The sequence below is a fragment of the Lithobates pipiens genome, unplaced genomic scaffold (assembly GCF_037356315.1).
Source record: "Lithobates pipiens isolate NorthernLeopardFrog02 unplaced genomic scaffold, aLitPip1_a1.2 Scaffold_19, whole genome shotgun sequence".
Lineage (NCBI taxonomy): Eukaryota > Metazoa > Chordata > Amphibia > Anura > Ranidae > Lithobates > Lithobates pipiens.
The window spans coordinates 402487561-402513405 of record NW_027507764.1 but is presented as its reverse complement, the minus strand read 5'-3'; the positions used below and the strand labels follow the sequence as shown (position 1 = coordinate 402513405).

At 43.6% G+C, this 25845-nt stretch overlaps 1 protein-coding gene across 2 annotated transcripts in view; it reads left to right on the top strand.

The window, feature by feature from the left end:
• Window positions 1–25845, top strand: part of CEP192 (centrosomal protein 192) — a 341693-nt gene that overhangs the window by 130909 nt on the left and 184939 nt on the right. For both annotated transcript variants that reach the window (XM_077492401.1, XM_077492400.1), the window contains exons 14-16: window positions 8983–9135; window positions 14941–15005; window positions 20021–20230. In XM_077492401.1, coding sequence (XP_077348527.1) covers window positions 8983–9135; window positions 14941–15005; window positions 20021–20230 — 428 coding nt within the window. The remainder of the gene's footprint in view (window positions 1–8982; window positions 9136–14940; window positions 15006–20020; window positions 20231–25845) is intronic.

The following is a 25845-nucleotide window of genomic DNA, read 5'->3' as shown; positions in this document are numbered from 1 at the left end:
CTGCTCAGCGGGGATCGGCGGAGTGATCCCCGCTGAGCAAACGGACATCCACGGGGCGGATCAGAACTGATCCGCCCCGTGTGAAAGGACCCTTAGAGGCATTGGACATAGTTTCAAAATAAATTGATGGTATTCTAGGTTGAGCTGGATATATGTGCGTTGGCTGCCTGTGCTCAATCCTGCTTTTGTTCTTGTCCTTCGATGGACACCGTAAGTCGGTCACATTTCGATTAAACTGCTGTCTACACGAGGAAAGGACACTGGCAAACTGTAGGGCAGTCCAGAACACTACCACCTATTACCAGCATGTTAAGTGTATTGCGTTTTTTTTTTTTTTTTACACTATTGTTCTAGCTCTGCTGAGTAAAAGACTAACATGGCAATTTAGCACTTTCTAGGTCCCACGTCATTGCCATTGCCTCAGCACTAGCCCTATTTCTGAAGATTCTCTTGGAGAGCAGGAGGTTCTTGGAGGGGGTGGAGTTAGCTTGGCACAAAGCTGTGCACAGATCTGTATAATGGAAGTGAAGCAAGGATGAGACAGGTGCTCTTTGGGGGTTAGGATTCCGGCTCCACCTCTTTTGTACATGGAGTCTGGGTGAGCGACTCTAGAGGAGGCCTCTATGGGAGGTCATACAAGGCTTTATGGCTTAAGTCATCCGGTCATTTACCAACTCTGAACAGAGTGGCAAAATGCTTGTGGCTTTGATGCCCTCTGGCTGCTGAAATTGATTGTAAACCATTGCCGTTCTTGTGTAAATTAGTTTTACTGACGCGTTGCAGACTTGTGCTTTTACTCCAAAAAAGTGACTATTTCAGTATCTTTTGATGTGGTGTATATACCTCTATTCCAATTCCTTTGTAGAACAAGAACAACCTGATCAGTTGTTTGCTTCCTGTGAGCTTATTGGTCTTGCATTCAGTTGAAGAGGACTTTTTTTTTTTCTTTTTTTTTTAATCTCGAGTTAGACTTGCACAGTAAAATCCAGTAGTTTTCCGGGAAAGCCCATAACGTTCAGTGTTTTAGGGCCAGACACTGGTCTGCCCTGTTAGTCAAAAGTTTTAATACACTAGGAATGTCAAAAGTGGAATTTTTGTACTCTGAGTTAAATGTCTTCAAGATGTTGCTGTAAATGGATTTTAATGGATGTTGCGCTATCTGAAACTCGAACCTTTTTAAGTTCTCTTCAGGAAACGGGCAGCTAGTTTCAATCTGAGACTGTGGGGCTGAAGAACCTGCCCCTCTGAAATTAGATCCTTCCTGCCTGAAAGAACCCAACGAGATTCTGATAGAAAGTAATTGTAAACCATACCCTTTTTTTGGCCAAAAAGAAGTGATGATTATCAGGCCAGTTTGTTCTTGCAAGAACTTGTAGAGTACTTGAACTAGGGGTTCTACAGGGGGAATGCATAACAGAGTGCGAAGGGCCATGGATTCAGTAATGCATCCACCCCCAAAGTTTTTTCCAGTGCAGACCTGCCTATTTAATACAGGCATACCCCACTTTTAAGTACACAATGGGGTTTATTTGCTAAAGCTGGGAAGTGCAAGATCAGGCTCACTTCTGCAAAAAAAAAACAATGAGCTTCTAACACCAGCTTATTCAATTAAGCTCTGGTAATAAAACCTGGAAGCTCGTTGGTTTCTATGCAGAAGTGAGCCTGATTTTGCACTTTCCAGCTTTAGTAAATTAACTCCATTGTGTACTTAAAGAGGAAGTAAACCCTTCCAAACAACTTGGACCTACAGGTAAGCCTAGATTAAGGCTTACCTGTAGGTCCAAGCAATATCTCCTAAACCTATATGGTTTAGGAGATATTTGCCCGAAAATGGGCACCGCTGTCTACGGCGCATGCGCCGTAGACAGCGGCGCGCAGGCGCACTAAATGCGGCAAATCCATGAATGGATTTGCCAAATTTGTCGACTCCCGTGCGCATGCGCGGGAGTGACGTCATCGCGGCTTCGCCGAGTGGCAGCGGCGGAGCTGCGAGACGCGACTCCCGTGCGCATGCGCGGGAGTGACGTCATCGCGGCTTCGCCGCTGTGATTCGTCGGAGCTGCGAGACGCCACCAGCAACATGGATGCGGCGGACTACAGGGATCAGCGGCGACTTCGCTGGCTCCTGTGTCAGGTAAGTGACACATAATGAGCTACTATGCGATGCATAGTAGTCCATTATGCTTTACCTTTGCAGGGAAAAAAAGAGGAAGTAAACCCATCAGGGTTTACTTCCTCTTTAAAAGTGAGGTATGCCTGTATGTGCTGTTTCTCCACCTCCACAGTAATGGTCTTCCTCTGAATTTTCTTCTTTAAGCTGAAGCCTGAACAAGCACTTGACAAAATCCATTTGGAAAATAGTGGATCTTGACGCTGCCTGTCCACATCTTGGACCTTCTGGCAGTACAAACAAAAGCTGTGTTTTTGCGAACCTGAGCGGTTGCCTTTAAATGGACTCTTATCGTTCTTACTACATCAAGAGAATATAGTGCCTTCTTTTCCCTAGATTAAGGCTCTGGGGAAAAGGAGGAAGAATAATATCCTGGTTTAAATGAAAAACCTGTTACCACTTTGGTAGGAATTCAGGATGAGGACATTAAATCACTTGATCCTTATGCATGATGAAATATGGCTCTTACAAGACAGAGCCGCTATTTCCTATGCTATTTTAGCCAAAGAAATGGCAACCAGAAAAGATTATCTTGTCAAAGAACCAAGGCAATTTCTCGTAAAGGTTTGAACGGCTGATTCAGCAAAGCTGATAAGACCGATTTTAAATCCCAAGAATTTAGAGGTTCCTTGATGGGGGGAATAAACAGTGCTACCCACCAAGAGTGGAAAGGAAGAGGCCATAGGAAAAAACAATGACATGGCTGGGATCTGGCTCTTGATAGAAGTCAAGGCCAGCTTCATTTCAGATCCCATATGCAGGACACCAGGAATCCTGCCTATGACATACTTCCTGGGGTGCCGATCCCTGGGTCCACACCTAGAAACCTATGCCTTCCAGATTCTATAGTAAGTGATTCTGGAAGTCGGTTTCCTGGCATTAATCAAAGTAGACACTACCGAAGGAGATCACCCATGATCTTTTATAGAGTGGGATTAAACCTGTTAAATTTTTCATCTGTAAGGTAGGATGAAATACCGGACCTTGTGCAAGAAGGTCTGGCTATAATGGCAGAGACTGAACGATTCCTACTGCCATCCTTATGATCTTGGTAAATCAAGATCTTCTGGAACCCACTGGGGCTGCCAGAATCGCCTCCTTTTTGTTCCTGCTTAATCCTGCAGAGAAGGCGCGGAAGTAGCAGAACTGGAGGAAATGCATAGATCAGTGAAAACTTATCTCATGGGAAGACGAATGCGTGTGTTCCGCCTGCTAGAGGACCCTTATTCTCGACATAAAGTTGTCGACCTTGTTGATGAATCTGGACGCGAATAGGTCCATGTCTGGAATACCCCATCTGACATATTGCTAGGAAGATGTCAGGGTGAAGACGACATTCTCTTGGTAATAATTGTTGGCGACTCAAGTATTAGGCCTGAAAAATGAAAATGGGCGATAGGGAAGGAATATTGTGTTCTGCCCAAGCTAGAACATTATTCACCTCTTTTTGGGCTGCACGACCTCTCGTGCCCGCCCCGGTGATCAATGTAAGCCACTGCCGTGGCCCTGACAGACTGATCCAGAGGCCAGAAAGAGACCTCCTTTTTTTTTTTTCTCCTCTGGATCCTTAGGAACATTCTCTGAGGAGACGGAAACTCTTGCATAAAGACTGCCCCATCAGCAGCCCCAAACAGGGACCCAAACTCTGGACCCTCAGATTAAACGTCTGACTGAGCCATCCGGGCTCTCGGAACTCTAGTCGTAACCTAGAGAAAAAAATTGCAGAAATCCATCTGTCCTGACAGATCTTCAGAATCGCAGGACCTTTCCCTTCACCCGAACGAGTGGAGGTACCCCTTCATGAGAAGGCTTTAGCATTCTGCTTTGTGGGCTTGCTGCCCTTGGGGACTTGAGGCTGCCGAGACTGCCTAGAAGCAGATGCCCAAGGCATAGGAGAGGCAGCACGATAAAAGGAGAAATGTTTGAACCTTTTTACTGGTAAAGAGAGCTTTACCCTATTAGAGGTCTTTTGGATGTACTTTTCCACTCTAAATAGCCGTACCCTAGGAAGGGAAACAAACTGGCCAAGAGCTTTCACATGGTGCTTTGGCTGATCAATATTTCAGCCACAGAACTCAGCGAGAATGCACTAGTCCCTGCATAAGGCTTAAATGATAGTCTTTCATAGCATCTACTGTGAGACCTAGTGCGTCAGCTACACCAGCCCATTGCTGGGCCTGCTGATCAGGCAGAATTTCAGGTAGCTCTACAAACTGTTCCTTAACCCTTTGGAGTCCACATTTTTCAATGAGTTAGCGTGACTCAAAATGTGCTCCACCAAAATGGTGGAGCAGACGTTAAAGGGTTAATGGACTGAGATACACTAATTGCAGCAAGAACCATCTGCACTACTGAACTGCAAAATACATCTTGTCTTAAAGAAGCTCCAGCTTTAATTTTCTGGATCCTTTAACCACCTCAATACAGTGCACTTACACCCCCTTCCTGTCCAGACCATTTTTAGCTTTCAGCGCTCACAGTTTGATTGACAATTACTCAGTCATGCAACACTGCACCCATATGAAACTTGCGTCCTTTTTTCCACATAAATAGAGCTTTCTTTTAGTGGATTTTTAATCACTAGTAGGTTTTTTATTTTTTGTGCTATAAATTAAAAAACGGAAATTTTGTGAAAAAAAATGCCTTTTTTCTTTTTCTATCATAAAATTTTGCTAATTAATAATTTTTCTTCATAAATTTTGGCCAAACTTTATAATGCTACATATCTTTGCTAAAAATAACCCAAATTGGTGCATATTTTTGGTCTTTGTGAAAGTTATAGTCTACAAACTATGGTGCTAATCACTGAAAATTGATCACATCTGATCAGGTGTATCTCATTTCTTGAGACACTAAGTGCCCGTTCACACTACGTAGCCGCCTGACAAGTCACGCTCCGTTCTGTACTATGGAACCGTTCTAATAGGAGCGACTCAAGTCACTCCGACTTAGAAAAAGGTTCCAGTACTATTTTTGGGGCGACTTCAGGCGACTTGCATTGATTTCTATACCAAAGTCGTTTTGCAAGTTGCTGCTGAAGTTGTGTGCAGGTCGCGTCTGTGAGTCGCGCTGCAAGTCGTGTCTACCCTGTGTGAACCGGCACTAACAAGTCAGGAAAGTACAAATACCCCCCCCCCCCCCAAATGACCCCTTTTTAGAAAGTAGACATTCCAAGGTATTAAGTTGCATGGTGAGTTTTTTTTTTTAAGTTGTAATTTTTTTGCCACAATTCTTTGCAAAATTAAGATTTTTTTTTTTTTTTACAAAATTATCATATCAGGTTATTTCTCACACACAGCATATGCATACAATAAATTACACCCCAAAATACATTCTGCTACTCTTCCTGAGTATGGCGATACATGTGTGAGACTTTTACACAGCATGGCCACATATAGAGCACCAACATTGAAGTAGCACCTTCAGGCGTTCTATGAGCAAAAATGACACAACTCGTTTCATAACCACCTATTACACTTTTGAAGGCCCTGGGGCAGCAGGACAATGGAATTGCCCACAAAATTACCCCATTTTGGAAAGCAAACACCCCAACGTATAATCTCAGGCAGAATGTGTCTTTTGCATTGTCCATTTTTTTCCAGAAGTTTTTGGAAAATATTTCACAGTTGTCAATTTATAAGAGATTTCTAACACAGCATGTATATAGCAAAAAATTACACCCCAAAACACATTCTGCTACTCTTCCCGAGTATGGCAATACCATGTGTGATACTTTTACACAGCCTGGCCACATACAGAGGCCCAACATTGAAGTAGTTAAATGAATATATAGTGATCCTGCGCAATGAGATAAGTGTATAAACCTAAAATGTAAATCGTGAAAAAAATATTTTTTGTAAAAGGCACTCAAAAAACGTCTATAGATAAGAGATGTCCGTAAAATAAATTTGCTTATTACATAAAGATTATATAAATAGTCTCAAATAGTATTCTTATGTTGTCATATATAACAAAACTCCCGCAAATATGAATAAAGCACTCTGATACAGATGTAATCCAATAATGAGCTCACAGAACTATCACCTCCACACCTTAGTTATGTCAGCGTCATTTTGGATAGCCGCCTTGTCTCAATATCCACCACCAGGGGGCCTTCCATCCCTCTAACTCCACGGCTTGGTTATATTAGCACAAGATTGTGTTAGACGACCTCCTCCTCTATTCCGGTCTATACCACCAGGGGGCCCTCCGTCCCTGCAACTGGTTTAATACATGCCGAGCCACCATATCCACCTCTATATCCACAGGAAAGAAGGGGGGACCTGCAGAAAATAAGTTAATAAGTCTTGATTTATTTTCTTGGGTAATGACACCTTTTTAAGCAGTGTGCATGTTTTTATAGCTAACCTTGTTGTTCTATCACCATTAACTATATCAGTGCTTTTGTTAAACTAGCTAATTATAGAAATACACGTTAATACATATTTACAATAGGGGAAATTCATAACCACCCATCAAGGATGTGTACCTGCATGTCCCCAGCTTACCAACATTTCCTACTCTGCGCTTTGGGTCTCCTGCAGTTTGTGGCCTTGCTCTTTGGTCTTTTGTCTGCACTCCAGGATACATAGACAACCTCTTGTTAAGGGACCAGTTCTGCCAACTCTTTGGGACAGCATGTTGACTGTCCAGACATTGCAGCAGTTCAATTAGACCCTGAATCTTAAGATATCCATGGTAGAATGGACTCCTCATTTGGAGTATCTGGCTCTAGTTCTGGACACAACTTAGGCCAGATTGTATGGTACACAGAGGAAACTTCACACTCTGAGGATCAGGAATTATCCCACTGTCCTGTTTTGCACGAGTCTTAGGCTTGATCTTGGTTCATTCAAGAAAGTTCTACATGCTCAGTTTCACTCCAGACAGCAATATTATGTCCTCATGAGACAAGCAGATATAGACCCTGGACACACCAATTTATTTAGCACAGAGAATCAGTTTTCTGCCTCAGGAATTGGGCTTTGGAAACTGAGGTCTTTTCTTCCTGTCATCTGGAAGATCCTCATGACAAACGCTAGCCTGTTGTGCTACTGAGGGGTCCTGGGCATGCTGTCGATGTAGGGGACTTGGTTGTTAGAAGTATTGTCTCTATCAACATTCTGCAGCCTCAGGCAGATTGACTCCCTGTGGTGTTGGCCCATCTGCTTGAAAATAATTTGTTCCATACTCTGCTCCACAGTAGTGGAATACATCTGCTATAAGGGAGGAACCATAAGTGTCACTGTCACAAGAGACAAATTGAAGCTTGTCCTGGACAGAACTTCATGTCCCCTTCTTGTTTGCTGTGTACATCCCAGGTGTAGACAATCAGCAGACTGACTTCCTCAGCATATCCTGAACCTGGGTAAGTGATCTACAGTTAGAGGCGTTTCACGATATGTGTTGCAAGTGGTGATCACCAGCTCCAGGTTCAAAAGAAAAATTGGACAGGTTTGTCTTCAGGGATCTTGTAGTGTAGTGCACCGCCAGAGCCCTGGTGGTTCCATGGGATCAATGCACTGAGCTAAGCCTTTCCTCCCCTTTACAGGATCAAGATGGATTTGGTGATTCTCATTATTCTGGACTGATCTAACCAGATATGGTACATCGACCTTTTAAGCTTTATATGGGGAACTCCATGGTCTCCACCAGATTGTTCATTTTTGATAGTTTTTTTAATTGTTTAATTAGCCTTAGGAAATTGACATCTCACAATCTGTAATTACTATGATGCTAAAGGTTGGAAAGGCTACTTCAGCAAGGTCTATCTTTTAACAAATTAACACAATTTTAACCCATTGGCGACATTTGTTTCTTTACTCACTTTCAAGGAGGTATTCCTTGAAGCCATCTCATCTGTGAGTCACATGTCTGAACTGGCAGCTTTGGCCTGAAAAGAATCTCTTCTGGTTTTGCATAGGCGCATGATAGTGCTGAGGCCAAGGACTTGGCCTGCTAGTGTCTGCTTTTCACCCCAACCAAGACATTCTTATGGTATCCCTTTCTAAGGCTTCAGTTCACTAAAGCAAATTTACCTCTTTTATCTGGATTATAGTTATTGGGCTATGGGAATTTTTTTATTTTATTTTTTTTCCCCAGATGGACCCTCAAAGGGTGCTCCAGATTCTCGTTCCACCATGTCTAGCTGTCTCAGGTGGACCATTATCCAAGCATATAGTCCTGTTTAATCAGAATCTAACCTTGTTAATGAGCATTCTACTAGATCTGTGAGTGCTTCTTGGGCTTTTTCGCATCAAACTGTTTTCCATATTTTTAGGATTGCCACATGGTTCTTCAAAAATAAGTCAAGCCTAACACTAAAATCACTACATTTTATAGACATCCACGATCAAACGAACACTAACCTATCTAGCCCTATAAAATAAAATCGGTGTACATAATTTTTCTGAAGCCGATTCGACACGATCCACGCTGAACTGTCAGCTTTGCTGGGAATCCCCAAAGTAACACTATGGGGGGTGATGGAATGTCCCAATCATCATTACCGTATCCTGCATCCCTCAATAACCCAAGAAAACTTGATAGCATTTTCTTTTTACTTGCTGTAAAAATCCTTTTTCTTTGAGTCCATTTATGGACACCGGTTCCACCCCTGTTTCTGATCATGCTCTCGGCACTTGCTACAATTTTACTGGGCTGGTCTACAGTTTTGTTTGCCAGTTTTCAACTTTCCTGTAGGTGGCAGTGTTGGCCTAAGGCAAAAGGTTTCCTGTATGTCTCAATTGACTCCAAATCAAGGATTTTACAGTGGGTACTAAAATCTTGTTTTTCTCTTTATATTTTTTCAGAGGAGAGTTCATCACATAGTGTGGTTTACCAAAATGAAGAAGGCAAATGGGTTACTGATCTTGCTTACTACAAGCCATTTGATAATGAACATGCTGCAGATTTTTCTGGAGGCACAGACAACCAGTTCAAGGAAGGAGATTTTATTGCCGGTGGTAAGGATTTGTAATTCTTGTGTTTTTTTTTGTTTTTTTTTGTTGTTTTGTTTTGTTTTCCCCTTAATTTTCTATTTCAAACAAGCATATTTGACCACACAAACTAAGCATTCTTGCACATCTGTTCATAGTGTGAATGTGACGTTTCACTGCAGTTGAATCAAAATATTCACAGGAAGATTTGTCTGCAGTTAATTTAATGTTTTTCTTTGCTTCATAAACATGCCCCTTAAGTAGTGATGTCCCCCACACTGATTTAAAGCGGTTGTATAGTCATATTTGTAACTTTGACCTACAGGTAAGCCTATAATGGGGCTTGCCTGTAGGGAAAAAGAATATCTCCTAAACCTGTACGGTTTAGGAGATATTCCCCTCGCAATGAGCCGCTGACTTCAGTGGTGCATGCGCTCTGCGAATTCTCGGCTGAAAGTCTGGCAGATGCCAGACCCTGCCGGGAAGAAAACTCCCGCATGCGCGGGAGTAAAGACATCGCAGCTCCAGCCACTCGCAGCTCTGGAGCCGCGATACCCGAAAAACACGCCGAGGGAACATGTCAGCTCCCTCTGCGTGGACCGAGTGAGATGCCAGCGCCTCGGTCTAAGGTAAGTATTTCATAATGAGCTAGTATGCGGTGCATACTAGCTCATTATGCCTTTTCCCTTACAGGTCTAGAAAAAGTCAATGAGTTTACTCCCACTTTAAGTACATAGTTAAGTTGAATAAAGACAGACACAAATCCATCTAGTTCAGCCTATAAAGAGGAAAAAGTATACAATCCTAGACCCACAGAGGGAAAAAAAAAAAAAACAGCAAAGCATAAGCCAATTTTCTCCAGCAGGGAAATAATTCCTTTCTGATTCCCCAAGAGGCAATCAGATATTCCCTGGATCAACTTTACCTATAAATGTTTGTTAGTATCCAGTTAAATTATGTAAATTTGTTTTAAAAAAGGCCTGGATTCTTTAATAATCTACTGAGCTGCCCAAACCATCTCTTGAGGGAGTCTTTTCCACATTTCCACAGCTCTTGCTGTGAAGAAACCTTTCTGTTTTTGGAGATTAACTCTCTTCCTCCATCTTCCTCTAGATGTATAGATTGGCCCCTCTGTGATGACCTTAAAGTATAAGTTCACCTTTACAGAGTCTGTAAAGTGAACTTACACTGGACCACCTGTATTGGAGGCAGTGGATGGTTGGGATCAGTGACACTGGCACTCACCTGCTCAGTGTCAGTCGATTCCCCCTCCTCCATGCTGCTCAGTGTGTCTTCACCCTTCCGATGACATAGGTTGATTATTTGTATATAGAGAATCTCTCCTACAATGTTTATTTCTTTCGTTCATTGATGGACACAGCTCCTTTAATTCTTGATCTTAGGGTTATCACGCCACTAAAGGAAAGGACGAAGCAGAACATCTAACACATGTATAAACAGCAAGATTGCACAGCACCGCTCAGAGGGTGGTCCCTCTGGCTATGACCCCTCACTCTGCTTCCTGTAGCTGTTTGTTATTTTTTTTTTTTTTTTGCCAAGTGAAGGAGGAGAACAATTTGGTCCTGGTATTTTTTTGTACAATTTTTGATCCTGTGATCTACTATCAACAGCTGTCTGGGTGACAGGCTGGATAATCCTTGTAGTCTCCCCAGCCTTGCCATCAAGCACGAGCAGACCCTAGTTATGTGCTGGGTCGGCCACAACATGCCCCTTCTGCTCCAGGAGCAGCTGGTGAGCTATATATCCGGGGCACACACATGACCGGGCTACTGCTGTCTGTGTCAGTGTGCCATGGCCAGCAGCCACCCCGTACTACTCGGGTGATTGGTTTGTGGTGGAATGCGTCCAGCAATCCCGACAGGAAGTGTAAGTACTGCTCTCCCTGCCTCGGCAGGATGGAGCAGCTGGGCATTCCCTGGAAGGTCGACTAGGGGGTCTCTCATTCTCCCTTTCTTCTCTCCCTTTCCTATCTCCCTATCCCTCATTCCCTCCTGCCACTGCTGGGGCCGCTGTGTGACTGGGTATGAGGTGCGGTTTATGAGCTTTTTCTGCCCCTTATTACTGCTCTGTGAGGTGCCGGAGTAAATTTACCTCAGCAGAGGCCGCGGCCATTTTCCTGTAGTCTTATGCAGTGTATGGCTTTTAGTACTAAAATTACCAAGAAAATGGTCGCCAAACCTTCTAGAAAATAACTAAGGACAGCCGGCGTCCATTTTCTTGTAGCCTTAGTGCGTTTTTACCTCTAGTGCTGGTTCTGAGCACTTTGACTGAAACAGGGTAGAGCGGTCAGCAGCAGCACAGTGCAGCACTTGGTCAGGGTGGGGAGTCCTGTGGAGGGGCCCCTCAGTCTCTGAGCAGCTAGGAGGGTGGGATTTGTGTATCCCTGTGAGTCCCTAAGTTGTGGCAGGTGAGTGAGGGTCAGCATGGCATCAGAAGCTGGCACTTCTTCCCCAGACATCCCTGTTGTTGCAAACAGATCACCTGCAAAAAAATATGATGCCTATGGACGCTTTGTCGGCGGTCCTGGAGACCTTTGTTGCCAGAGTGGAAGTGGTGTGCAGGCGCGAGGGGGGGTTAAGGCAACGTGGGCTCACAATCGTGGATTACCTAGACGACCTCCTTCTGAGAGCAGCTTCTGCCCCAGAATTAAGGGAGGATGTAGCGATCACCATGCAGACTCTCCGGCGAGCCAGTTAGTCAGGGATTCCCTTCTTTGGTGGCTGAGGTTTCTGGCCCTTCGGTCCAGGAGATCGTTCCTTCCTCTCAATTGGATGGGGATCACAACGGATGCCAGCCTGACTGGTTGGGGGAGGAGTGCTGGGTGTACTGTTGGCCCAGGGCCTTTGGTCGCGGGAAGAATCCCGACTGCCGATCAATGTGCTCGAGCTTCGGGCGATCAGACTTTGCTTCTCCTCAGGGTCAATGAGGCTACAAGGGCATCCGATCAGGATCCAGTCAGACAACTCCAAGGCGGTGGCGTACATCAGCCATCAAGGAGGAACAAGGAGCTCAGCTGCAGCACAGGAGGTCGCTCACATCCTCCAGTGGACAGAGCAACATGTGGCGGCCCTGTCGGCTGTATATGTCCCGGGCGTAGAAAACTGGCAGGTGGACTACCTAAGCAGTCACATACTGGACCCAGGGGAATGGTTGTTGCATCCGGAGGTTTTCAGGCTCCTTTTGTCTAAGGTGGGGCACACCAGATGTGAACCTCTTGGCTCAATCAGAAGGCGCAGAGGTTCATGTCCAGGACAAGAAACCTCTGGGCAGACGCGTTGGTGGTACCATTGGGCCCAGATTGGCCTCAGCGTCCTTGGTATGCCGACCTAGTATGACTGGTGGCCGATGTTCCTTGGCGGCTACCGCTGCAACGGGGCCTTCTAGCAAAAGGTCTGATACTTCATCCTGCTTTACCACTGCTTGTTTTAACGGCATGGCTGTTGAAAACCAGGTGCTAAAAGACGGAGGTCTTTCAGACTCTGTATTTTCCACTATGCTGAGGGCACAGAAGTCGTCTTCTCGGAAGATTTACCATCGTACATGGAAGGCTTACATCTCCATGTGAGGAGATGGGGTGGCGACCGCGCACTTATTCATTTTCCAGGTTCCTGCTGTTTTTGCAGTGAGGAGTGGATCAGAAACTTGTCTTAACCTCCCTGGCGATATTATTTCAGATTTTAGGTGCTGAAAGCGGTAACATTATTTTACATGGAACTTTGGCGATTTATATTGTAGGCCTGTAACTCACTTAAATCTGTCCAAACAAGAGTCTAGTGCACATCCTGGGTATGATACAGTTTGAAACACAAAATCATAAATTATAATACAATAACTATAAATAACGAATAATATTAATAAATTATTCAATAATGTAATCAAAACACAGAATTTTGCTCAGTTGCAGAATTGTCGCTGTCATTACTTTTAGTATTTGATGATTTTCCCCACATCACTCGCTCAGTTCAGCAAGTGATTCTAATTTATTATCGCTGTTTTCTATCTGGTTTAAAGCCACTTTTGACGTAGGATAGGGTTCCACCCTTACCTGCAAAGGTGCACTTTGCTAGACTTTTTGAGCATTTAGGCTTTCGGGCAACTCTTTTCCATATTTGTGAGACTGCACCTGGTCTTCTGTTCACGTTCCCAACGTTTTTCCTGAACATGCAGCGACAGGAACAAGGAGACTGAATGACTAATGACAGCACCTGCTGCCAGCACCTGAACAACATTACCCAACAGGAACGCTAAGACGCTGAGGATGGATGTGCTGCCTGACCTCCCTAGACTGGAACGTCATGACTGAACATGTGTAACAGCACCTGCTATGACAGTGACACACTGACAGGAAGCTATGACTGAACACATGATATCACCTTGTGATATTTAAGGAGCAGCACCATCTGTTACCCACAATCCCCAGCACACCAGAGATCAAGCTGGCGGTGGGCATGTCTGCACTATGACCTCAGCAGGATCAGCCCGCTCTCACCTTCTGCTAGCGCAAAATGTTTCAGGCACTGGGGAAAATGGTGGGCAATTATGGAAAATAACCCCCCAGAAAGATCCAGGGGGCAGTGTCTGCTGACTTGTCTTTAAAGGGAAGGGCCCTGGGGCCATTTTCTGCTGTCACTACCTGGCAGGTCAATGAGCAGAAGCAAGCATGCACCTGTGTATTATTGGCTCTGAACAGCAGATGACCAAACAGAAGTAAGGAGCACCATGACAGGGAGAAGCATGTGGACGGCCCCCTCGTGGAGCCAGAATGGCACAAGGAGAGAGGAGCTGGCGGGTGGCTTTGCATTTTTAGCCTTAACAGTTCTGTTTTTTTGGAAGGATTTCTAGGTGAAAAAATATTGCCACAGTTTCACAAGACGGATCTACTTAAAAGTATTACTTTGAGGCACAATGCCAAGCGTACTAAAATAGATTTTTAGTTTACATGCATATTAAAGTGATTGTAAAGTCTTTTTATACTTGCCTGCTCTGTGCAGTGGTTTTGCACAGGGCAGCCCAGATCCTTCTGTTCTCGGGTCCCTCTTTGGTGCTCCTCACCCCTCCCTCCTTTTGAATGCCCCCACAGTAAGCAGCTTGCTATGGGGGTACCCAAGCCAAGCAACAGCTCCCTGTGTCCATTCAGACACAAGGCCGTGGCCCCACCGTGCCCCATTTCTCTCCTCATTGGCTGGCTTTGTCAACAGCAGGAGTCGATGGTACCACGCTGCTGTCTTAGCCAATGAGGGAGGTCCTGGACAGCCAAGGCAATCCTACAACATTGCTGGATCTAGATGGGGCTTAGGTAAGTATGAGGGGGGATGCTGCACACAGTATATATATATATATATATATATATATATATATATATATATATATATATATATATATATATATATTAATGCGTAGAATGCATTAAGATAAACCTTCTGCCTTTACAACCACTTTGTTGCTAGTTGAGAGGTCAGAGAGATTTATTCTGTTTGCATTGTTCACTCCCATTTGTTTATTGCTTTTCAAATATTTTGAATATTGCATGATTATGATAATTGTCTGACGTTAGGATTACTACACCCGAAAGTTTATGCAGTCATAATTTGGCTTTTTACTTAGCCCTTTGCACAAGCTGAATATCTTGTTCAGATGCCAAACTACTAGACCTCGTTGGGTCAAAGCGTCAAGGATTTGGCCCTCAAAGAATTGTGTTAAACAGCCAGGCTGGTGTATGACTGGTGCTATTTATCTGTTTCGTTTGGACCTGACAACCTCATTTAGGAAGTACAATGAGCGCTGTTTGCTAATTATTTCATCTTATCACAGCTGATGCCATAACAAAGCTAGCTGAAGACCAGGTTGAATTTGAAAAGGAGCACAGATTCATTCAGGTAAGTGTATACATTTCATTGCTATAATTTCTTTCCATTGGTTATTAAGTATCGGCAAAGCAGCAAGTAAAATAATTTTTGTCAACAACTTTGTACGCTTTAAATTTTATATGGATTAAAGCTGAATTGATGGTGAAATGCACTTTTTTTTTTTTTTTTGGGGATTTGAATTACCAATCATTAAAATGTAATCTATAGTTTGCTTCTAATAAAGCAGTTCTTTAAGTTGTATTTCTTTTAGAAGCATTTGCCTTGCTTGAAAAGCCTAAAGCTCATTCTCCTGAATAAAAGAGCAGTGTTTCCTTTTGAATGTAGATGAGGGGGAGGAGACATTCAGCATGCATTTTAGTTGTTTAAAAAGAAATATTTCCCCCTGCCACTGTAGCTTTGTGATGAGGAATGAAAAGGACATTACAAAAGTTCCCTTGTGTTTAACACGCAGCCAACTAGACAATAATCTTGATGTTGCAAAAATACCAATGTGTTGCGGTATTATGTGTTTGATTAGGGGTTCACTCAGCTTTTTAACCTTTTAACAGTGAAGGGTGCAAGCCAAGAAGCACCATTGCGTCTTATTGTTTTCCTCCTTGATGGGCTATTTGCCCCCACATTAAAAGGGTGAACTATTGTGAAAACTCTGCAAATTGTTTAGAACAAAACAGTCTTTTCTGTAAAACTGTGTGGGTGATCCATGTGCTTAAATGTAATTATGACTCCCCGAGGACTTGCATTCAGATGCAGTGAGCTTCTCTGTAGGTGCAGGGCGATGCAACATTTTTAGACCTGAAATTTGAACTCCATAGGGTGTGCACCTGCCATGAGCCATTCCTGCACCAGGAGCTTTCACAGCAATGATGGTGTTTTTTTTTTTTTTTTTTTTTTTTTTTATACTTGTTGGTTTAACCACTTTCAGACCGGACCATTTTGCTGGTAAATGACCAGAGGTCTTTTTACACTTTGGCACTGCGCTGCTTTAACTGGTAATTGCGCGGTCATGCAATGTTGTACCCAAACAAAATTTGCGTCCTTTTCTTCCCACAAATAGAGCTTTCTTTTGATGGTATTTGATTGCCTCTGCGATTTTTATTTTTTGCGATATAAACGTAAAAAGACCGCAAATTTTGAAAAAAAATGATATTTTCTACTTTTTGTTATTAGAAAAATCCAATAAACTCAATTTTAGTCATACATTTAGGCCAAAATGTATTCAGCCACATGTCTTTGGTAAAAAAAAAGTCAATAATTGTATATTTATTGGTTTGCGCAAAAGTTGTCACATCTACAAACTAAGGTACGTTTTCTGCAATTTACGCAGCTTTTAGTTTACGACTGCCCATCTCATTTCTTGAGGTGCTAAAATGGCAGGGCAGTACAAAACCCCCCCAAATGACCCCATTTTGGAAAGTAGACCCCCTAAGGAAATTGATAAGAGGCATGTTGAGCCCATTGAATATTTTATTTTTTTGCCTCAAGCGATTGAATAATGACAAAAAAAAAATTTTTTTTTTTTTTTACACAAAGTTGTCACTAAATGATATATTGCTCACACATGCTATGGGCGTATGTGAAATAACACCCCAAAATAAATTCTGCTGCTTCTCCTGAGTACGGGGATACCACATATGTGGGACTTTTTGGGAGCCTAGCCGCGTACGGGGCCCCGAAAACCAAGCACCGCCTTCAGGCTTTCTAAGGGCGTAAATTTTTGAGTTCACTTCTCACTACCTATTACAGTTTTGAAGGCCATAAAATGCCAAGATGGCACAAAACCCCCCACAAATGACCCCATTTTAGAAAGTAGACACCCCAAGCTATTTGCTGAGAGGCATGTTGAGTTCATGGAATATTTTATATTTTGCCACAAGTTGCGGGAAAATTACAAACTTTTTTTTTTTTTTTTTTTTTTTCACAAAGTTGTCACTAAATGATATATTGCTCACGCATGCCATGGGCATATGTGAAATGACACCCCAAAATAAATTCTGCTGCTTCTCCTGAGTACGGGGATACCACATATGTGGGACTTTTTGGGAGCCTAGCCGCGTACGGGGCCCCGAAAACCAAGCACCGCCTTCAGGCTTTCGAAGGGCGTTACAGTTTTGAAGGCCATAAAATGCCAAGATGGCACAAACCCCCCCCAAATGACCCCATTTTGGAAAGTAGACACCCCTAAATTTAGGGGTACACTAGTGAGACTAGGTAATAAATGGCGGGTGCCCTGAAACTATAAAAAAATAACTAACCAACCAGCGTCACCTGTAACAGTTATATGGTGATCACTGGTGAAAGGGTTAACTAGGGGGCAATCAGGGGGCTTTATGCGGTAGTATATGGGGGTCCCTGGCGCTATAAAAAGCTGCGGCGAACCTAAATACCTACCTGCCTAACTAACGTCACCTGTGACACTAATACAGCGATCAGAAAAACGATCGCTTATTAGGCTGGGTTCACACTGGAGCGATGCGGGAACGCCACGAATGCGCGGCGGGTTCCCGCATCGCATGCCTCCCGGCGGCAGTTCACACTGCCCTATGCGAACTGCTGGGAGTGTCAGTGAAATGTTACTGACACCCCCAGATCAGTTCGCAAATCGCAGTGCGATCTGCAAACTCGGATCGCATGGTGTGAACACCCATGCGATCCGATTCTGCTGCGGGCCAAAAAAAGGGTCCCGTGCGAATTTGCGGCGGGTGCGGCGAATGGCTGAACTCGAATCGCACAGAGATCGGATGTGATTTGCACTGCAGTGCGGTGCGAATCACATCCGTTCTCATAAACCGCTGCAATGTGAACCCAGCCTTAGTGACACTGGCGACGGGGGGTGATCACGGGGTTAAACCTTTATTGGGGGGGTTAGGGGGGTACCTTAGAACTAAAGGGGGCTAACCCTAACTGCCCTAACAGTTATTAGTCACAAATGACACCCGCCGGGTGATCAGGGGGTTAAACCTTTATTAGGTAATAAATGGCGGGTGCCCTGAAACTATAAAAAATAACTAACCAACCAGCGTCACCTGTAACAGTTATATGGTGATCACTGGTGAAAGGGTTAACTAGGGGGCAATCAGGGGGGTTTATGCGGTAGTATATGGGGGTCCCTGGCGCTATAAAAAGCTGCGGCGAACCTAAATACCTACCTGCCTAACTAGCGTCACCTGTGACACTAATACAGCGATCAGAAAAACGATCGCTTATTAGGCTGGGTTCACACTGGAGCGATGCGGGAACGCCACGAATGCGCGGCGGGTTCCCGCATCGCATGCCTCCCGGCGGCAGTTCACACTGCCCTATGCGAACTGCTGGGAGTGTCAGTGAAATGTTACTGACACCCCCAGATCAGTTCGCATATCGCAGTGCGATCTGCAAACTCGGATCGCATGGTGTGAACACCCATGCGATCCGATTCTGCTGCGGGCCAAAAAAAGGGTCCCGTGCGAATTTGCGGTGGGTGTGGCGGGTGCGGCGAATGGCTGAACTCGAATCGCACAGAGATCGGATGTGATTTGCACTGCAGTGCGAATCACATTCGTTCTCATAAACCGCTGCAATGTGAACCCAGCCTTAGTGACACTGGCGACGGGGGGTGATCACGGGGTTAAACCTTTATTGGGGGGGTTAGGGGGGTACATTAGAACTAAAGGGGGCTAACTCTAACTGCCCTAACAGTTATTACAGTCACAAATGACACCAATGCAAAAAAAAAAAAAAAAAAATGACATTGGTGTCACTGTGACTGGGGGGCAGGGGTAATTGGGGGGGTGATCGGGGGGTAAAGGGGGGGTGTGAGTGTGCCTGGCATGTTCTACTGTGTGTGTAGAGTGTTGGTGCAACTCACCGATCCGCTCTCCTCCGTGTCGGAACGAAAAATACCGACACGGAGGAGAGAATACATCACTTCCTCTCCTGTGTTTACATTACAGGAGAGGAAGTGATGTCACGGGGGATTCCTATTCGTCGGGAGCGATCGCGAGGGGGTGGCCATGAACGAATGGCCGTCCCCTCGTCCGGGATCGCTCCCGCACAAATACCGACCGCCGCAGGCACCGGGCGGGGGCCCGATCGGGCCCCCGACCCGCGGGAGGCAAGGGACGTACATGTACGCCAATATGCCTGCCCGTGCCATGCTATCGACGTACATCGTCGTGCGGCGGTCGGCAACTGGTTAAAGAAAAGCACATTTTGTTAAAATCACTTTCTTCCTCCTCCTGGACTTCACCCTGGTTGTATAACTAAAGATATTGAAATGCAATATGTAGCTAACTGTAGTCACCTCTGTTTCTGGTTGTGTGGCATTTCATAGACCGTATCATATTTGTGTCCCTTTGTTAACAAAATGTGCTGGTCCAATATGCCAATGTAGCCAGATGGCTTAGCGTTAAAATCTTAAAGAAAACATGTTAGGATTATTCTGTCACATTAAGGAAATAGCACTGTTGCTGATGTAGCGGTCTGCAGTACTGTCAGGAAATAGTTAAATATTTTTTTTTTATTGGGGACAAAGAACCTGAGAGTAATACGTTTAATTTCTGCTTGATTATATTTTCTTACATTAAGTTCATCTGTCTAAAGCAGCCTTTCATAACCTTTTCAACAAAGAGGAACCCTTGAAATAGTTCTCCGGTCTCAGGGAACCCCTGCTAAAAAATTGGTAATCTATAACTCATGATACATTAGTGTCATGGTCATTGGGAAGAATTAGCACCTTACAGATAGTTAAAAAGATCAATGGTGTCAGTGGGGAACTTATTTGAGAGGCAGAAATTGCCCAATGCTTAAGGAACCCTAGGGTTCCACGGAACCCTGGTTGAGAATCACTGGTCTAAAAAGTAAAATGACGTGCTTTCACTTCTGCGTCAAATTTATGTCTTTAATCTTCACCCAATTTGCTATCTGATTTGTTAGTGCAAAAACCCTCTACTGTAGGCTCATTTTCTTTAGCGTGAACCAATTCTAATTGTATGAGTTGCTTCTCTACATAACCTTCCCTTACATAATGTTTTTTTTTTTTTCCATAGGAAGAAAAGATGGATTTGGAAAATCTCTCTGTTAGTCTGGGTGATTCATCATGGAAGATGCCGGTCCATACTAATGTTTTACTTAAATCTAATGTGGCATCTGATTTATGTCCGGAAGATGCAAGCTACTTGCGCCTCTCCTTAGGGGAGTTCTTTGGTCAGAGATCAGAAGCTCTTGGGTGTCTCGGTGGAGGAAAAGATGTTAAAAGGGTAACCAAGAACACTAGACATTTTGCTTAAATCTTCTTAAACTCGCAGGTTATATGGCTGCCTACAGGAGAAATTGTCACTGGCAAAAATAACAGCAGTTGGTCAGCACAGGATTGCCCCACCTACAAACATTGTGCCTCCATTTGTTTTTGATGGTTCCCTCAGAGAGTTTGTGCTTCTCCTGTTCTTTGCTTGTTTGGAAGATGTTTCTGCTATCCACAGCTGCTTGTTGATTTATGTCAGAAGTGTTAAAATCTCAACTTATTTTAATTTTTTTATTATTAAAATAAACATGTTCTACTGACCTGCGCTGTTCAATGATGTAACACAGAGCAGTCTCGTACCCCCTTTTCTGAGGTCCCCTGCTGGCTCTCTCCACTCTTCCCTGCGTGCCACCATAGCAAGCCCTGTGCTATGGAGGCACTTGCACTGGCATGCTCCCAAGCTGGGTTGTGTATCCATAGACTAGCTCTGCCCTGCCCACAGTCTCTCCCCATAGGATTTTTTTTTTTACTCAATCTAGTACATTTTTTAACAATGAAATTGAAGAGAAAAATAAGATAAAAGGGAGAATAAAAAAATGTATCCAGTATCCAGATTTCTCATTCCTTGAACATAAATGTATAAAAATCTAATCATATGTAGTTCTATACAAGCCTACATATCTCTCCTTTCTGTCCTAAATAAATCATAATAATGTCATTTTTTCCCCTGCATTTTCCTAAACCCTATTGAACTCCTTTAATAAAAAAAAAAAAAAAATGTTAAGAGGCAAATCCAGTTTTTAACCACTTGACCTCAGGAAGATTTACCCCCATTCATGACCAGTATATTTTTTGCGATACAGCACTGCGTGACTTTAACTGACTATTGCTTGGTCATGTAAAGCTGTACATAAATGTTCCTTTATGTTTCCCCACAAATAGAGCTTTCTTTTGGTGGTAATTGATCAACCCTTTTTTGGGCATTATAAACAAAAAAGGACCAGTACCCGACACCCACAGATCGGCTTCTGCTGTGAATGATCAAAGCAGACGCTGCTTGTGCGCACCCCCTTTAGGTAGAAGTGCAGAATTGCACTTGGATATATATATATATAATATATAGAGAGAGATCTCTATATCTCCTGCACAGGAGAGTCGTCCTGTAGTAGTAAATCTGCTATGCGGTGCTCATTAAGTGATTAAAGGACAAACTCTGCCTCCCTAATTTTTTTTTTTCAGACTGACTCCTTTTTTGCAGGTTTTACACTGCACATACTCAGTTGCTCTCCATTTTTAGGCACTGCCAAGTTTGTAATGGTCGCTCTGCTGACAGCCTTAGAGGAATTAAACCCCCCTATCCTTTACAAGCTGCTTCTGTTTGATCTGCAACTGCCATGGTGCTTCACAGGTTATGACAACAGCCATTTGATGGATTGACCGTTTGTTGGAGGACACAAGCAAATGTGACAGTTGTAATTATTAGTTATCCTCGCGCCACAATGAATAAACGACAAGAAAACCACTATGGAAATGAGGAATAAATGGCTTTGGGATATTACAAAATATAGTCTAACAGTGTGCACCCTCATCCCAGTAAGGTAGCTTAAAGGGAAATGTTGATGTCTCTGGTCTCCTATCAGAGATTTCAACAGAGAAAATGTGAGCATGGGGGCTATAACAGGGCACATATAATTGTTTGAGAAGAGATTAGAATCGAGGCATTATAAATATAAAAACAATTTATTCAAAAGGGAGTTGCAAAACAATATAAAGATATAATATCTCAGAAGTATGGATCACAATTTGTAGAGACGAGTGAGGTAATTGCTCGACTAGTTTCGCTTCACAGCTTCATCAGGACATTACCTACGTCTAGAAATAAATTAGTTTAGTATAACAAATCATTGAACATACAATCACAATATAAAAAGGATATATAAAAGAGTAATCATTTTAATATGGAGACATACTTGAGAAATTTACAACGTGAGAGCGTTCATCCTACCTCTCCAGCTCTGTTCCCGAACTGGGTCAAATTCAATGGCACAAGAAAAGGAGTCTTTCCCGGCGACTGGGAGGGGAATTTTCCGAAATGTTGACTACTGATCCAGATATAGTTATCATTAACTGAGTATAAAAAGGTATAAATATAAATTAAGACTGAAAGACTTTCTCCTTTTCTTGTGCCATTGAATTTGACCCAGTTCGGGAACAGGGCTGGAGAGGTAGGATGAACACTCTCACGTTGTAAATTTCTCAAGTATGTCTCCATATTAAAATGATTACTCTTTTATATATCCTTTTTATATTGTGATTGTATGTTCAATGATTTGTTATACTAAACTAATGTATTTCTAGACATAGGTAATGTCCTGATGAAGCTGTGAAGCGAAACTAGTTGAGCAATTACCTCACTCGTCTCTACAAATTGTGATCCATACTTCTGAGATATTATATCTTTATATTGTTTTGTAACTCCCTTTTGAATAAATTGTTTTTATATTTATAATGCCTCGATTCTAATCTCTTCTCAAACAATTATATGTGCCCCGTTTTATAGTCCCCATGCTTACATTTTCTCTGTTGACATCTCTGATAGGAGACCAGAGACATCAACATTTCCCTTTAATCAAGAAAACAACTATGGTTGCAGCAAAACAGACAGGGGTGCAAACCCTCCCCTAAAAGTGTAATATCAAGTAAAAAGGTGGTGTTGCACTCCACAAAAAATAATAAATCGATTAAATAGATAAATAAATGTATAGCAATAAATAATGCACAAAATAATAGAAATAACTACATGTGACTATTCAGAGCCAATTACTTCAAATGTGCACCTTCTAAAGTGCATCAGTGCCAACCAAGCAATGTTCAATCCAGTGCGATGTAAATGATTAAATACTCCAAATAAAGTGCATACAGTGAAAAATAGATTAATACTGAAAATGCAAATAAAGTCGGGGTCAGGGGCTGCAGCTGCTTTTGGCACTTCAGCCCCTGTGTACATTACACAGGAGGTTTTTTCCTCAACCATAAACAGTATAGAGGAAAGATTAGTGGCCTTATTCGCATCTTCACTCAGTGGAAGAAAACGCACTAGGCCCCCCTCTGTCACCCAGGACCCTCAGAGTGAGGAACTCTGGGATAAAGGAGAGGAATCCCCCTCAGAGGATCGGGAGTAAACTGATTCCACTTCTGAGGAATCTAGTGGAGAAGGGCCCTCTTCAGCTTCTCAGGATGAGAAAATGTTGGTGCAAATTCTTGCTGGATTGGTCCGTTACACGTTTGTTACCCGTACCTGAGTCAGTAAAAGGAACACACTTCTCTGGGTTCACTGAAATCTCCTCAAACTGCACATGCTTTTCCTGTTCATGGTTTGCTAGAAAAGCTTATCTATTCTGAGTGGGATCACCCAGATAAAAAAAAATTTTCCTCCTAAAAAGTTTTCTACACTTTATCCTATGGAGGAAAAATTTACTAACATGTGGGGTATACCGGCAGTTGATGCTGCCATTTCCTCCGTAAACAAAAGCCTGACTTGTCCTGTTGACAACAATAACTCAGATGCTTAGGGATCCAACTGAAAATGGAATTCCTATTAAATGTTTTCTCCTTGGCAGGTTCAGTAGCACAACCTGCAGTGGCAGCAATTGGACTCTCAATATTTGAGAGACCATGTTAAACAGTTGCTTAAAGCCTTACCTGAACAGCAAGCCCGGGGGTTAGCTAACCTTCCAGCGGCTCTGTGTTTTGCTGTTGATGCTATCAGATTCTATCCTTCAGACCTCTCACCTTACGCTTGGATTGGTACACATGCGTAGAATCTTGTGGCTGAAAAAATTGGTCAGCCGAATCACCAGGTAAGAAACTCCTGGCTGGATTTCCCTTTCGTGGTGCAAAACTGTTTGGAGAGGACTTGGACAATTATATCCAAAGGATCTCTAGTGGGAAAAGCACCCTTTTACCAGTCAAGAAAAGGAGTAAACGTCCCTCCTTTAAACAGGTACTTTCTCCAGTGCCAGGGGCATCAGCCTCCAGGCAGTCACGACAGCCTCGTCCGTCAAGCTCTAAGGTTAAAACTCAGAATCAACCCCAGGGACAAAAGTCCTGGGGGAGACGGTCTTCAAGACAAAACGCTAAGACCTCCTTATGAAGGTGTGCCCCCGCTCACTCAAGTGGGGAGAAGACTACTAAATTTCTCAGGGCTCTGGCAGGAGGATTTTCGGGACAAATGGGGGGTCTCCACAATAACTAGGTTACAAACTAGAATTCCCTTCTTCTCGTTTCCTCAGATCAAATGTACCCAGAGACCCGGAGAAAATAAGTCTCTACTTCTAGCGTTGGAGTGACTATTGTCGCAAAAAGTTATCATGGTAGTTCCCATGCAAGAGCACGGAGTGGGGTTTTATTCAAACCTTTTCATGGTACCGAAGCCAAACGGAGATGTCAGACCCATTCTAGATCTCAAAGATCTAAACCGATTTTTATCCTTTCACATGGAATCGGTCCGATCGGTAGTCTCCATCCTACAAGGAGAACTTCTGGCATCAATGGACATCAAGGATGCGTACCTGCATGTACCTATTTTCCCTGCTCGTCAAACGTTCCTGCGTTTCGAAATAGAAAAACACCATTTTCAGTTCGTAGCTCTGCCTTTCGGGCTAGCTACTGTACCTCGGGTGTTTACAAAGATCTTGGCCCCTCCTCTGGCCAGATTAAGGGCCCAAGGTATAACGATAATAGCATACCTAGACGACTTGCTCTTGATAGACCTGTCAGTAGCCCGCCTGGACCAAAATTTGGTCACCACAATCAACTACCTGGAACGCCTAGGTTGGGTCCTCAACTTAGAGAAGTCTTCTTCTTTAAAACCAGTAAGAAGACTAGAGTATTTGTGTCTGGTCATAGATACAGCCCAGCAAAGGCTATTCCTACCCCAAGCAATGATCAGTGCTATAGGAGAACTGATTTAGGTAGTCGGGGCAAAGAAGGGTCCTTCTATTCGTCTTTGTATGAGGTTGTTGGGGAAGATGGTGGCTTCATTCGAAGCAGTTCCCTACGCTCAGACTCATTCAAGGCTACTGCAAAACCGTATCCTATCGGCCTGGAACAAGAAGGTTCAGGCGTTAGATTTTCCGATGCATCTGTCCCCTCCAACGCGTCGGAGCCTCAGCTGGTGGTCGATACCCAAAAAACTGCAGAAAGGAAAATCCTTTTTTGCCAGTTACCTGGACAGTGGTAACAGATGCCAGTCTTTCGGGTTGGGGGGCAGTCCTGGAACAGTCGACTGTCTAAGGGAGATGGTCCAGGACCGAGAGGGCCTTACCCATCAACATTCTGGAGATCCGTGTGGCGTATCTAGCCCTAAAAGCCTGGACACTCAGGTTGCCCTGTCAGGATCCAGTCCGACAATGCCACAGCAGTGGCTTATGTCAATCACCAAGGGGGCACCAAGAGTCATGCAGCTCAGGAAGATGTAAACCAGATCTTAATCTGGGCAGAAAGACATGTGCCATGCATATCGGCAGTATTGATTCTGATCATCTTCATTGATTTATGCATTCCCTCCTATTCTGCTACTGTCAAGATTGCTTTGCAGGACCAGGCAGGAAAAAGTCTGCTTCTGGTGGC